The sequence below is a fragment of the Dermacentor silvarum genome, chromosome 4 (assembly GCF_013339745.2).
Source record: "Dermacentor silvarum isolate Dsil-2018 chromosome 4, BIME_Dsil_1.4, whole genome shotgun sequence".
NCBI classification, from domain to species: Eukaryota; Metazoa; Arthropoda; class Arachnida; order Ixodida; family Ixodidae; genus Dermacentor; species Dermacentor silvarum.
The window spans coordinates 1,128,587-1,142,557 of NC_051157.2; the positions used below are offsets into that span (position 1 = coordinate 1,128,587).

Here is a 13,971-nt window from a genome sequence, read left to right on the forward strand (position 1 = left end):
GAAGGAAATTGCTACGGACCGCAGTAACTGTCTAGCGTAGTCTGCTGACGCCTGAACAGCGGTCAGCAGTGGAGGAGAGGTGGCGGTAAAAGAGTCAGGGTAAAGGTTAGTATAGAGTAACAACGAAATATTTACAACAGAGCAACTAAGTAAAAAGAAAAAAGAAGACCATTTGTGGAGTAATTTCCTCAAGAAAGTTTGTCACTGGCCCCGCACACCGGCACTGTTAGGTCGCGTGGAACAGCCTGGTGTTGAGGCCCTACTGTTTGAAGAAGTAGCAGTGCTTTTGTAAGCTACCCCCTGTCCACGGGCACGGCTGACACCAGTTTTGTTTCGACCGCATGTGATGCTTGACCTGATGCCTATTTCCCGACATTCGGAAGCCCGGGCCCAGCAAGCTCGCTAACAATACATAGAGCCCTTATTGCACGCCTTGCGGAGCGCCAAAAAGGGTGTTTTTTACATACAGGCGCGACGGATAGGCTTTGAGCGTAGCCAACTAAAGCACTATTAGCCGCATGTATTCCAAAACAAATGTCTTATTTTTTTTCGCGCTGTTTGCAAACTGCACAAACATGAATGAGGATTGTAACTGCATGAACATGAATGGGGGAATGGAATGGGCTGGCGAACAAATGTTCCTAGGGCGTCGGTCATGTTTTGGTGCCAGAGTACCGGTTCCTGCAATTGCCGAAGCTATGGAGTGTTGATATGAGCTTAGTGTATCAGGAGACCACTTCCAGGAACGCCGACTGATGTTAGCTCCGCCTGTCGTGAAATAGTTCAAATCTTCCTCTTGTGCGATGCAGTAGAGCGGATAGTTGGGTTAGTTGGTGTAAAAGGGGGATACTGCGCTATAAAACAGGGGCAACATAAATATAAGTGGACAGGACGCGCGCATATTCACAACAGAATTTGATTGGGTGAAAGACGACGTATATGCAAGGAACAAAAAACACCTTATCATGCTTAGTGGCCATCCAAAATGCTGTCGTCACATTCTTGCATCTAGAAATTGCACCTCACAATCATCAAGTACCACGGAAGGATCGCTAACACATACACTTTTTTTTTGTATACGCCTCGAACTTTTTGTTCATTGTATATATCAAATACAAGCTGGTTGAATAGCTAACACATACACTTTTTTTTTGTATACGCCTCGAACTGTTTGTTCATTGTATATATCAAATACAAGCTGGTTGAAATAGTTCATGACGGTACTGACAGCACTCGTGTTCTTTTATTCTGTCCGTGTGTGCGGTTGCGCTACCCACATGTACGAAACTGCCTGTCACTTCAGGACCCATTCAAGTGGGAATAAATATGTTTCCAAACACACGCAATTGTTTTGAAACTTGAGGCTTGTGGGGTCTCACACGTGCTCTTGGGACAAAGGAACGACAACACAGTAGTGTAAAAAATCAAGGGCATTTATTGCACCTTTCATACACCAATACACGCTAGCCGAATTACTACCAATAGAACATTCACATGGGCGCGCGACAAATCAAGGAAGTCGGACTCACCGCAACCGGATAGCAAGCGAATATGTTTGCCCCATGCTACGGCACCATCGCCTAGTCGTTCACATGTACGGTCACACGAACGGTGGCGAGTTAGAACGATCTGTGTTCGTCCATACCAGTGCCCTCCTCCTAGCCACGCGAGACGGTCTCGTGAAGCGTGGATCGGCGCACGCGCGGGACGTCCGCATCGCTCACCGATCCCAACCCGAAGAGGAACAGCCTTCTCCCTTTTGCGCCCGCGTAACCCCTGCCGTCAGGTGGCGTCGGCAGCTCAACACTAGCGCCATCTCTCTTAATACGCTGCAACTCCGCCGCCGTAAAGCTACGCGGCGAAGTCGGATTACAGGAGATGGGAGCCATGCGGGGAAAACATCAGGGGACGCGTGAGTGCTTGCAACCCCGCAGGCTCCAGTTACGTTCCATCATTTTTTTTCGTTGTTCACTGAGGTGCTTATTTATTGTTCTGTTCAATATCATTTGAAACACGTCGGAAAACCTTGTTTTTTCAGGCGTTCGCTTTGCCAGGCATCTGAAAACCTCGGAACATGCACCAACTTTTGTCAGTAATTCCCGTAAAACACGAGACAGCACTCAGTCCGCAGAGCAGAATGCCATCGGAACGTGGGCATGGCACCTGGGCCGTAAGACAAAGTAGTTGCATGATCCTGTCCCAACTATAATCTCCAGCCCATCCACCTACCCCTCCCCCCCCCCCCCCCCCCCCGACTCGTTTTTCTCTCTAATGATGTCTTGCAGTCGCGGCCACAAGGGGGAGGGGAACGGGTCGCCTCTGCATTCACGTCCGCCAGCAACCATCTTTTGTCGTGTGCCATTCTTGCGGTCTTATGGAAACTGCCGGTTGCGCCGCAAATTGAGATAACTGGAACAGTGCTGGCTCCCGGGGAGTCCTCTCTCTCCTCCACTATTCCCCAAGCCCGCACCTTTCGAGATAGTATAATGCGGTGCGCTATAATTAGGCTACGGCATATATTATATTTTTTTCCTTAGCCTTTTGTGATCGCCAACCAATGAAACCATTACCGTGACTTACCAACTTTCTGATTGAAGTTCAAACTGTTCTTTGCGGAATTTCCAATAACACACATGCACACTCACACACACACACACGCACACACACACACTGTGTGTGAGTGTGTGTTCGAACACTTCCTGATGCCTGAGTGGCCTCAAGCAATCGAGAAGGCAGAAAGAGGGAGATAATGTCAAGCAACGCAACACACATACGTCAAGGGCACACACACGCACACACACACACACACACGAAGGCACTACTGACCTTCAGCGAAACACTATGGGAGGCAGTTTTTATTGCGATAGCATATAGTCACTCCAAGCGCATTTCTGCTGCCGCCACCGTCGTCATTTTTGAGGAAAGCACATATTTTTTAGTAATTATTTTCGGTAAAGATGGAAATTTCGGGGGAGCCCAGGCCCCTAGCCCTCCCCCCTCGGCTATGGGCATAATAGCCGTAGAACTCTGTCACGGCACAGCAGCTATAAATTTGTAAGTTACAGGTGTACTGTGGAGATAAGTATTCCGGAAATGAAATCTGGTAGGGGTGTGTCAATATTCATTACTTTGAACGAATCAAATAATGTACTGTTCAATTCGGTTTTCAAATCGCATAGTCATTATTCGAATTGATTTTTCTTTGGCTGTACATGCATTCGATTCGTACTTGATTCGGTGACAAAAGTTATTATCCCCAGGCCTCTATCAAATAGACAGCATAGTACACGTGATTAGGCTGCTTTATTGGGGTAGAAATTGCGCACACTCCCGTGGCAGTCATGGGTTCGATGGCGCACCCGCTAGAGAGCCTGCGCAAATAGTTTTGGAGATCACGTCATTCGAGTTCCAGAGCCGCGGTACAGTGGAATGGTAATTGAAGCGGTTGCACAGAACGTTTGCTTTAGGAAATTCACACGCGCTCACCGCTGCTAGCGCTCATCTCGCCAGCGTTATTATGATGACCATTGCAAGCACTCACGCACAGCCTTGCGCGCAGCACTCAGAAGTTGTGCATGTTTCGCCGACAGCCGTTTTCGTGACACAGGCGTCCAATACCAAGTTCTCAAATCAGCCTATGGCATAAGCATAGCGGAAAGTTTTCATTTTTCCGGGGGGGGGGGGGGGGGGGGCGGGCTGGGGCCCGACCAGCTTTCCGAAACCTACCCACACACACACACACACACACACACACACACACATATATATATATATATATATATATATGTGTGTGTGTGTGTGTGTGTGTGTGTGTGTGTGTGTGTGTGTGTGTGTCTGTGTGTATGCCCTCTGCTAGCAATTTTCTATTTCTAGCTTCATGGCGTAAGCAATTATATCGACACTTTAGGCTAACTGTCGCAGTTGTCATCGCCGTGATGTTCCGCATTAAATCCAAAAGCCATATACATGAGCGACCCATACCCTGTGGGTGCGGGAAAAAGCACGTAACAGTGAGCCGAAAAGGGTGGCAGCTTGATAGCATTATTTCCCACGCGCTCAATACTCGGGTTAGTTGTAGGTCACGTAATCAAACGCGAATGGGAAGGAGAGCCTTCTCCTCTAGCCCTGCCGTAGCTGTGAATGACTGTGCGCGGCTGACGCTTATGGGGCCCGCATGCCATATCTAATTGTTGGTAATTATTGGTGGGTGCAATGATAAAGGGCGACCAGGGATATGGCTGCTAACTTTATGCGCGCTGTCTTCCTTGCCGGGCTGTCTTTCTGCGCATATGGTGTTGCAGAGTTACGAGACAGAGGTCATTGCAGATCACTCACAAAGGCCGTCAGTAGTGGACATAAAAATAGGCAGATAATGATGATGAATCTAATTTTCAGAGTTGCGGTGAATCGTGCGGCTGTACGAACCGTTCGCCTCCACTGCCGGCGTTCTTCACAATGCTTGCGTTGTGAAAGTGAGTGCTCGAGGTCATCCGGTGAGGTATTTACAGGTTTACATGGTCCGTGCTTACTATGTCCACTATGCTTAATATTGTAATTTTAGGCGAATGTTTACTACAATTTATATAGCTACTATAACTAACGTATAGACTTGTGTAAGGGTGACACTTTTCTGTCGTGATTTTGACGAGCCTTTCATGGGACCGGGCCATTTGACCTCATTTTTCCAACTATGAGTATGAAATCCACCGTAAACCTCCACGATCGCATCCTCTCGACATACAGTAGTGACACGCGAAAGTACGCTGCGCACGACAATTCGCTGTTGAGCCCGATCAGAATCAGCGCATGGAACATGATTGCTTCTTGGTTGGATGTCTTTTTTTTAATATTGGCTGTCAAGTTATGGGTGCGGCCCTTACACGGGTGCGATCCTTACACGGATTTACACGGTAAGAATCTTCCTTCGTGTAATTGTCTTCTACTTCGCTATCACTAATACTGCTTCTCCTTCCCGGCCAAACTGCACTTTTTTTTTATTTTTTAGTACTTTGAGTCCGAGTATAAGCGCTGCTGCGCATGACTTCGACACTTCTATTTATTCTGATTTTGAGTGAATCCGGCTTGGGATCATTTCGGTTACTGAGTGAATTCTATATACAAGGTGTTTCAGCGAACAGTTTCCAAAATATTTAAAGATGGCCTGTGGCAGATAGTACAATTCTAGTTCATGAGCTCGTTTACTCGAAGAGGCGGGCATTACTTGCACAAAAAATTGAAATGCATAGTCGACTAATAAAAAAAATTAACCAATTAAGTTTCTAGCTAATTACCTTATGGCCCATGTTGCAATTTACAAATTCTAGCCGTGGAGTGCGGATCCACTTTGAACTAAATCTCAGGCTGACACCAGTGTCGAGATATTAATTCTCTAACTTTGCGGAGAAATACATTGGCGTTCCAGTCACTTTCTCAACAAAACGTCGTTTTGTGCATCAAAGCACAAAAGCATGAAAAGAACAAATTATGGGATTTTACGTGCCAAAACCATGATCTGATTATGAGGCACGCCGTAGTGGAGGACTCTGGAATAATTTAGACCACCTGAGCTTCTTTAACGTGCACCTAAATCTTAGTATACGGGTGTTCTAGCATTTGGCCCCATCGAAATGCAGCCGCTGTGGCCGTGATTTGATCCCGCGACCTCATGCTTAGCAGTCCAACACCATAACTTCTAAACAACCACGGCGGGTAAGCGCAAAAGTAACTGGAACGCCAATGCATTTCTCTGCAATGTTCGGGAATTAATATCTCAAAACTGGTGCCATCATGAGAATTAGTTCCTAGTGCATCCGCCTTGCGAATTCCACGGCTAGAATTTGTAAATTGCAACAGGGGCCATAAGTTAATATGTTAAAAACCTAATTGGAGCTTTTTTTTAATTAGTTGATTATGCATTTCAATTTTTTGTGCAAGTAATGTCCACCTCTTCGAGTAGACCAGCTCATGAACTATGATTGTGCTATCTGCCACAAGCAACCTTTAAAATTTTTGTGAAAGTGTTTGCTGAAACACCCCGTATTTATGGCCTCTGCATGTAAGAGGCAATGTTTCAATCCCTAATGCGTAAATGTTGTAAATATTTAGAAAAGCTTTTTTTCTTTTATTTTGTCGCCAGTCGTTAGCATTGCCTACTGGAAAGAGAATCAATATTGACACACATATCACTCACACGCTTTTCACACGCCGTTGATAAAAGGCTCTGCCGAAGGGGTCGCCTAAGTCTGCAGCTTTTTTTCAGGATCCAAAAAGCACGGCAAAGTAATTTGAAGTGAGGTGAACATAGATCAACATATTGATTCTCTAGGTATAGGCTATCCATTTAGTTGGCTACCTCCTTCTCTTTAAAAAATATAATAAACTTTGTCCTTTGTATATATTTAAGTATATCGTGTCTGTGCGTGGTGTTCTCAGCGGAAATTTTTTTAAAATGTTAAAGTGAGGAAACACGGATGAGGTAGCCGCCACTGGTCCTTCTAATGCACGTGTGTCCTCCTAATGTCAGGATTTGCCAAAATAAAGCGAAATTATAAATTAAAAGCCGTGCATGTCCGCGCGAACAATAGTGCCGTAAGCTTTTAGCCACAGCAAAAGTGAAAATGTGCAGGCTACGCAAGAGAATCCTCAAATTATGTGGGTGACAGAACTCCGGTAATGACAATTTAGGGGCGGGGGGGGGGGGGTGTAGGCTACGGATTTCCGGGGGGGGGGGCTCAGCCCCCCCGGGAAAATTCCGGAGGGGGCTCGAGCCCCAGAGCCCCCCCGTAGTCAGCACCTATGGCCATAAGATCACATGATCTACACAAGCAGGGACTGCATAAACAAATTATTTGCGAGAAGTACTTTTTCTATTAGTCATCAATCTATGTAGTGTAAATTGTGCACGGGTTGTCTGCCTTTTTCGCAATGTCCATGCTTTCATTTACCTCTCTCTCTCTCAACTTTTGTCTGCTGAATTCGGAGACTTTCGAGCTCATGGGAGACTGTATTCTGTTGTGCACACTGTTGTGCATGCAATGGTGGAAAAGAAATGGCAGAAAACGCTGCTCGGTCGGCTGCCATGCACCACAACAAGCACACTTCGGCGCCTATGGGCATAAGATCACATGATCTACACAAGCAGGGACTTCATAAACAAATTATTTGCGAGAAGTACTTTTTCTATTAGTCATCAATCTATATAGTGTAAATTGTGCACGGGTTGTCTGCCTTTTTCGCAATGTCCATGCTTTCATTTACCTCTCTCTCTCTCAACTTTTGTCTGCTGAATTCGGAGACTTTCGAGCTCATGGGAGACTGTATTCTGTTGTGCACACTGTTGTGCATGCAATGGTGGAAAAGAAATGGCAGAAAACACTGCTCGGTCGGCTGCCATGCACCACAACAAGCACACTTCGGCGCCTATGGGCATAAGATCACATGATCTACACAAGCAGGGACTTCATAAACAAATTATTTGCGAGAAGTACTTTTTCTATTAGTCATCAATCTATATAGTGTAAATTGTGCACGGGTTGTCTGCCTTTTTCGCAATGTCCATGCTTTCATTTACCTCTCTCTCTCTCAACTTTTGTCTGCTGAATTCGGAGACTTTCGAGCTCATGGGAGACTGTATTCTGTTGTGCACACTGTTGTGCATGCAATGGTGGAAAAGAAATGGCAGAAAACACTGCTCGGTCGGCTGCCATGCACCACAACAAGCACACTGCACTCACTACAGTGATTTTCAAGGGTACGATGATCACTCGAAAAAGAAAGTGGGGGTGGGACCACTATGCGAGTGCGATGATTATGCGGATAAATACGATATATCTTTCAACGAGAAAAGCACCTACTGGAAATCACGTGTTTCAAAACATCACTGGGCGTCGGAACACGTGACATTTGCTTAATAGCACGCGGCTTGGAATGCAGCAGGTCTCACACCCATCAGCACTTTTTGCTGCAGTCTGCAAGGCTCGCTCATTGTTTGCTGCTAATCCTATCGTTCAACCGGCTTCGCGAACAACAGTCAAACACAGTACCCTGCCACACACGTCGCACCTCATCGTGCGAGGAAAGCAAGTTTCCAGATATTGTCATACGAGCCTGCAAAATACAGGGTGCAAGGGCAATTTGCAATTCTCCTTGGCACAATGGCACAATAGCCTAACCTGCTGGCTATCTGGCATGCACTTGTGATGTACCATGCACGGCGCTTTCTTTCTTTCTTTATTTTTCTCCCCTAAGCCACAAGTTAGCGAACTCATGTAGGACTACATTGAAGGCGTGGTTGCAGATACGTGTGCATGACGGAAGTGGGGGAGGCGCCGTGACTAGACTCAGCCAAACACTCCAATCTGGAGAAAGAACTCCCTCCACGTTTTACACGCTTTGCAATGTTTAGTGGCGCCACATTTGACAAACGTTGGAACTGATGTGAAACAGCTTGATATCTTTTTGCACAGATGGCGCCACCACCGAAAATCGCCTGTGAGATTTGTTATTTAAAATCTTCTGTTTCAAGCTCTGCTTAGTAAAACTCGTGAGTGCTAGTAATTACGTGACACTGTATGGTTATATTAATGTGCAACAATTGTTGTGTATTAGCGTGTACATTAAAAGGAATGTCAATTTGCACTGACCTGGTAAGCAGATAAATTAGCTAAATTCACTACCTCCCTGTAGATTCCCTAATTAACATACGCCAATTTTCTCTTCATAGAATCCGAGATAAGGGCTTGCTGCTTGATTATTGAAAATTTCAGTTTCAGCTAGAATAGTTTTGTCCCGTCATCGGTAATGTGTGACCAAGTATAGTCATAAATTGCCAATTATAATAATACCTCACGAACTGTTCATCAGAACAAAAACCAACTTTGCATAGATGATAAGTATACTGTAGCCTAGAAAACCACAAAATATTGTTGTCCTGAGTTTAAAAGGAAAAATGATATTCATTCATAAACTTTTGTAGTTTTGCCCATTTTTATTGGTGCCTATATAAATTTCTAATTGCTTTACACGCAATTTCTCTTCATAGAAACCTTGTATAACGTTTCATTTGAAGACACAGCAAATTTACAGCAGTTACGTTGAGCAGTTTAGCCGGAAGCGCAGTACGGCGGAGGCTAGTACAGCAAAGACGCCGTTTTTTGCTCCCACTGTTTTGACTGCCGTTAGTTGACGCTTCAGGCTAGGAAGTAATACTAGGTATCATTGGAAAGCGCAGAAAGTAAGCTTTCTAACGCAATAAAGTTCACACTTGTCCAATGAGCGCAGGAAGCACAGTGCGTCCGCAAACAATGACTAAAATGCCGAGCGTGTGCTGCCGGAATGGGATCCCAGTTTCCTAAGTGCCCCAGCGTAAATTGTTTCAATATGAAGGTGCCATTTTAGGTTTTGAGTGAAGGTAACTGCAAGATATTTGAAGGCATTCACAGAATTTAGGTAGTGCCCATGGCAACTATAACTGAAACTTAACGGCTGCTTTTTATTAGTGAAGGTCATTTGTACAGTTTTTTGATAATTAATACTTATTTGCCACGTGTTACTCCAACCACAAAAAGACGAAAAAAAATTGTTAGGAACCTCTTGATCTCGTCTGTTAGTTACTCTGGTATGGAGCACACAGTCGTCAGCGTACAATCGCAGTTTCACTGGTGTGTCTCTAATGACCTGTGTGACATCATTAATGTAAATAATGAACAACAGGGGCCCAAGGACCGAGCCCTGCGGTACCCCGGAAGTGACTGTGGCCGACGATGACTGCGTTATTAAAAGTACCATATTGAGACTTTAAATGTAGCCAATCAGCTATCCAGCAGAGTATTTTGTCATCGTTGATAATTTTACTGAGCCTAAAAAGAAGTTTTCTGTGGCACACTATATCAAACGCTTTGCTATAATCTATGAATATGGCATCAACCTGACCTCGATTATTTAGAGCCAAAGTGATATCATGAGTGAATTCAATGAGTTGAGTAGTTGTAGAAAAACCAGAGCGGGAACCATGTTGATTCTGCGACAATGTGTTATTAGCAGTGAGATACTGAAGAACAGGTTTATGAATTATGTGCTCTGAGAATTTGCAACAGGTACATGTTAATGAGATAGGCCTGTAGTTGAAAATGAGTTGCTTATTACCCGATTTGAACACGGGAATTACATTGGTGCTTTTTCAAATGGCCGGCACAGTATATCTCTAACGATTTACAAAAAATTATGGTTAGATAATGAGATTTCCATTCTGCATAGCGCTTCAAAAACGTGTTTGATCCGGTCCGGCACCTTTGGTAGTGTCGATGTTCAAGAGAAGGTTATAAATGCCGGTATAACTAATTTCAATTCTTGGAAACGGAGCCATTTCCTGGATAATACCAATGTCGGGGGATTCCTCCAATTTTGCTTATTCAGCTGCTAAACTTTTTACCACCACATTAAATAGAATGACCTAGATTTCTTTGATGTCACTTCTTTTGTGTGTACTGTGTATTTGTAAAGACTGAACAGCATTTGGCGGCTTCAACTGTGTTGTCCATTTGGAAAGTTGTAAAGGGAAGCAAACGGTGTTGAAGATTGGTCACACATCTGCATCATTTTGTGTGTGCACATCTGAGAAATTTTTCGACTATGCTTCACTGCACTGTTTGCATGGAAACCTGTGATACCTTGCGTTTGTGCCTCGCACAGCTGTTGTGTGACATGTGGTGCACAGTTCTACGGAGGCCTCGGCACTTTTTTCTCCTATGGGCAAAATACAGGGTGTTTGTTTTTTAGCTGCACCAAATTTTTTGAATTAGAAAAATATAAATCTTGGTCACGTTATGTTTACCATTTGAGTGTATGGATTGGCGGCCTCTAGATATAGCGAAATTTCTGCACTTACGTGCGTAATTAGCGAAGTTACAGTAATTAACTTTCTAGTTATCAACAATAGGTGGCTACAACAAATGAGTATTTTGCGGCCTGTCCTCGACACTACCTATCTCAACGATCAGATTTTGAATAGCGGAGTTCATGTGGGAGCTACGCGAACGATTAGTTCCCCTTGACAGGCTCCTTGAAACTGAAACGGGCCGCAAAAAGAGCATCTGTGTCGTCGATGTCGCCGCTCCCCCACCTTTCGCCACGTCTCTGAGGTCATCGCTGGTCCGGCTGTGCGAGCAGCTTGCGTTCTCTCCTTGGTGTCTGCGGAGTTCGCAGTCGACGCTACAGATTGATATGACGCCGTGCCTGCAGTATCTAAAAGCCCAAGGAGCGGGGTTGGCGCTACAGCGCAACGTGGCGCCCGACGGAATGACGAAGTAAATTTGGCGGCCCGCCAGCATTGAAGTGCTAGGCCAACGCTGCAGACAGCAAGGAGGTTACGCCAGCTGCTCGCGCGGCCGGACCAGCGATGACCTCAGAGACGTGACGAAAGGCGGGAGAGTGGCGACATCGATGACACAGATGCTCTTCTTGCGGCCCGTTTCGGTTTCAAGGAGCCTGTCGAGGGTAACTAATATTTCGCGTAGCTCCCACATGAACTCTGCTATTCAAAATCTGATCGTTGGGATAGGTAGTGTCGAGGACGGGCCGCATAATACTCATTTGCTGTAGCCAGCTATTGTTGAGAACTAGAAAGTTAATTACTGTAACTTCGCTAATTACGTAGGTAAGTGCAGAAATTTCGCTGTATCTAGCGGCTGCCAATCCGTACACTCAAATGGTAAACATAACGTGACCAAGATTTATATTTTTCTCATTTTAAAAATTTGGTGCAGCTAAAAAAAAAAGAAAAAAAAAACACCCTGTATAGTGAGAACAAGCTAAGACAAAACGTGAACTCAGTCCAACATACCAAAATACCCATTGTGCTGCGTCTGGATGGCCCTATCTAAGTAGTGGTGGCAACTCCTGTTTCTCGTCTTTGCGCATACATTGCTGTGTGATGTAGCTCACAGTACCTATGTATGTTTTTATGAAGTGACCAGTGCTTTGTTCATATCCAAGGCATTCCTTTGAAAAGAAGAGTTATGCTTTTAACACACTTGCAGTATTGGAATTGAATTTAAGTGTTTTTGACAGATCACAACTTGTTCTACAGTGGTACCTGCTAAGCTGTTAAGTACATTTCAGACAGTATTTAAGTGTCTGTTGCAGGCGTTTGCTTTTAAAACGTACTTTACTCGGTTGAGGAATGGTACAAATGGTAAAACTGCCTGAAACATACGTAAATGAAATTTTCCTAATCATGCAGTGAAGAATAAAAAGTGACATAAAACAGTGGTATTTAAAACCTCACTATGTGAAGTTGGAGCTAAAATTGCTTTCTAATATACTTTCTGATAACCGTTGGTGGCACTCGTGACCATCAGCTGCCACTAGGTAAGCCAAAGCCGAAGCATGGCCAGCTGTTTTAGGTGGCAGAACATAGCTCTCTGCAGTGAACTGAAGAGAGTCTGCCGTTTTGAATGCCCACTGATGCATGTGATTTCAAATACTTGGTCTCTACTTTTTGTCATTTCAGATGTTTATTTGATGAACGCACTATGAACGTTCTCCCGATGGCTGTATACCTGGCCACTAAGTTCTGGATGTATATCACGTGGGTGACAGACCTATGGCCTTGTATCCTTCTCGTTTACACGAATCTACAACACACTGGGGGGGTTGTAGCCAAGAGATTATCTCTTGCTTCATAGATTTTGGAACCTCATGAGTAGGAAACCTTGCTGCTGTGCCTTTGATCTCTCTCGGTTTCTTAGCATCCTTTTACACTTTTCAGAGCAGTTTAAGAAAAGTTTGTTCTTGTGTTAAATAGGAGCCACTTGTGGCTGGTGTTAGTACACTACTGGAGCCTTCGACTTTGCTCAACTGCGTTAACTTTTTTTTTTTTTTCAAATGGAACAACTGCTGAAATGCTTCAATGGTAGGGCACTCCAAAAAGACAAGTTACAAAAAAAAGAAAAAATGTATTGTCTTTAGAACATCATCTGTAAAAAAAAAGAAAAGGAAAAAAAAAAAGAATAAGCTTGTTTACAGCTTGGTGTTTCTGCAGTGAAATAATGTCTACTTAAAATTCCATGATAGTAGAGGCCACAGCAGCATTTTTGATTTCGCTCATGCGTAGCCCACTGTGCATTGTCACCCATTGTGCATTGTCAGGAAGGAAAGGGGACAAAACCATCTGAGCATAGTATTATGTGAAAAGAAAAATTACACAGTTCGTTTACCAGCAATACTAATATGTTTGGCTGATCTGGCTTGGATTAACAATTAAGATAATAAGAAATAAGTTAATCTAAGTCATACCAAAAGCAAGGTCAAAATAAAAGCAGAACTAGAAATACTGTCGGTATAGAATCAGGGCTGGCAATGACACTTGGAGTACATTGCCAATTTTTGGGTCTGTGTAAGATGACATTCGCTCCAAGTAGGACGAGAGATAATGGTCACCTGCACAAACGTAAATGTGGGCCCGAGTCCTTTGGTTACTGTCTGCTTGGAGCTCACGCATGCGACCCGTACGTTAGCAATTATCACGTGGTGCAAGGAGTTTTCTTGGTAACCATTGCCTCTAGGTTATAAACGCAAAGCTCCCGTGTACAGTGAAAAATAAATAGAAAGAACCAGAAAAAGCAGCATACCGACATGTATGCAGTCAGCACAAAATTCTTCTTTGGCATAGCGCGCATCCACTTCTGCTGCATGTTCTCGTACTTCAGAAAGGAAAACACTTGGATATTTTTCTTCCCGGCGTAGTTTACGAATCATTCCAGAACACAACACTTGTTCGGCATTTTCACACTGTCGCCTTTGGCTCCATATTAACAAAATTATGCAAAAAATTATACAAGAACACGTGCAACGTGCCTTCAGCAACGATGCAGACACATGCGCGTCCGGCAGGGTCACTGGGGTGACAGGAGAATGGAATGCAAGGGAAGCAAACTCGTCGGACGGCTGGTGGATTGTGATGTCAAATTGTTG

The 13,971-nt window shown here is 44.3% G+C and overlaps 1 protein-coding gene across 2 annotated transcripts in view; it reads left to right on the forward strand.

Moving 5' to 3' along the window:
* Nucleotides 1-13,971, forward strand: part of LOC119449332 (palmitoyltransferase ZDHHC17) — a 280,445-nt gene that overhangs the window by 113,690 nt on the left and 152,784 nt on the right. For both annotated transcript variants that reach the window (XM_049666736.1, XM_037712500.2), the window contains one exon: nucleotides 12,509-12,609. In XM_049666736.1, coding sequence (XP_049522693.1) covers nucleotides 12,509-12,609 — 101 coding nt within the window. The remainder of the gene's footprint in view (nucleotides 1-12,508; nucleotides 12,610-13,971) is intronic.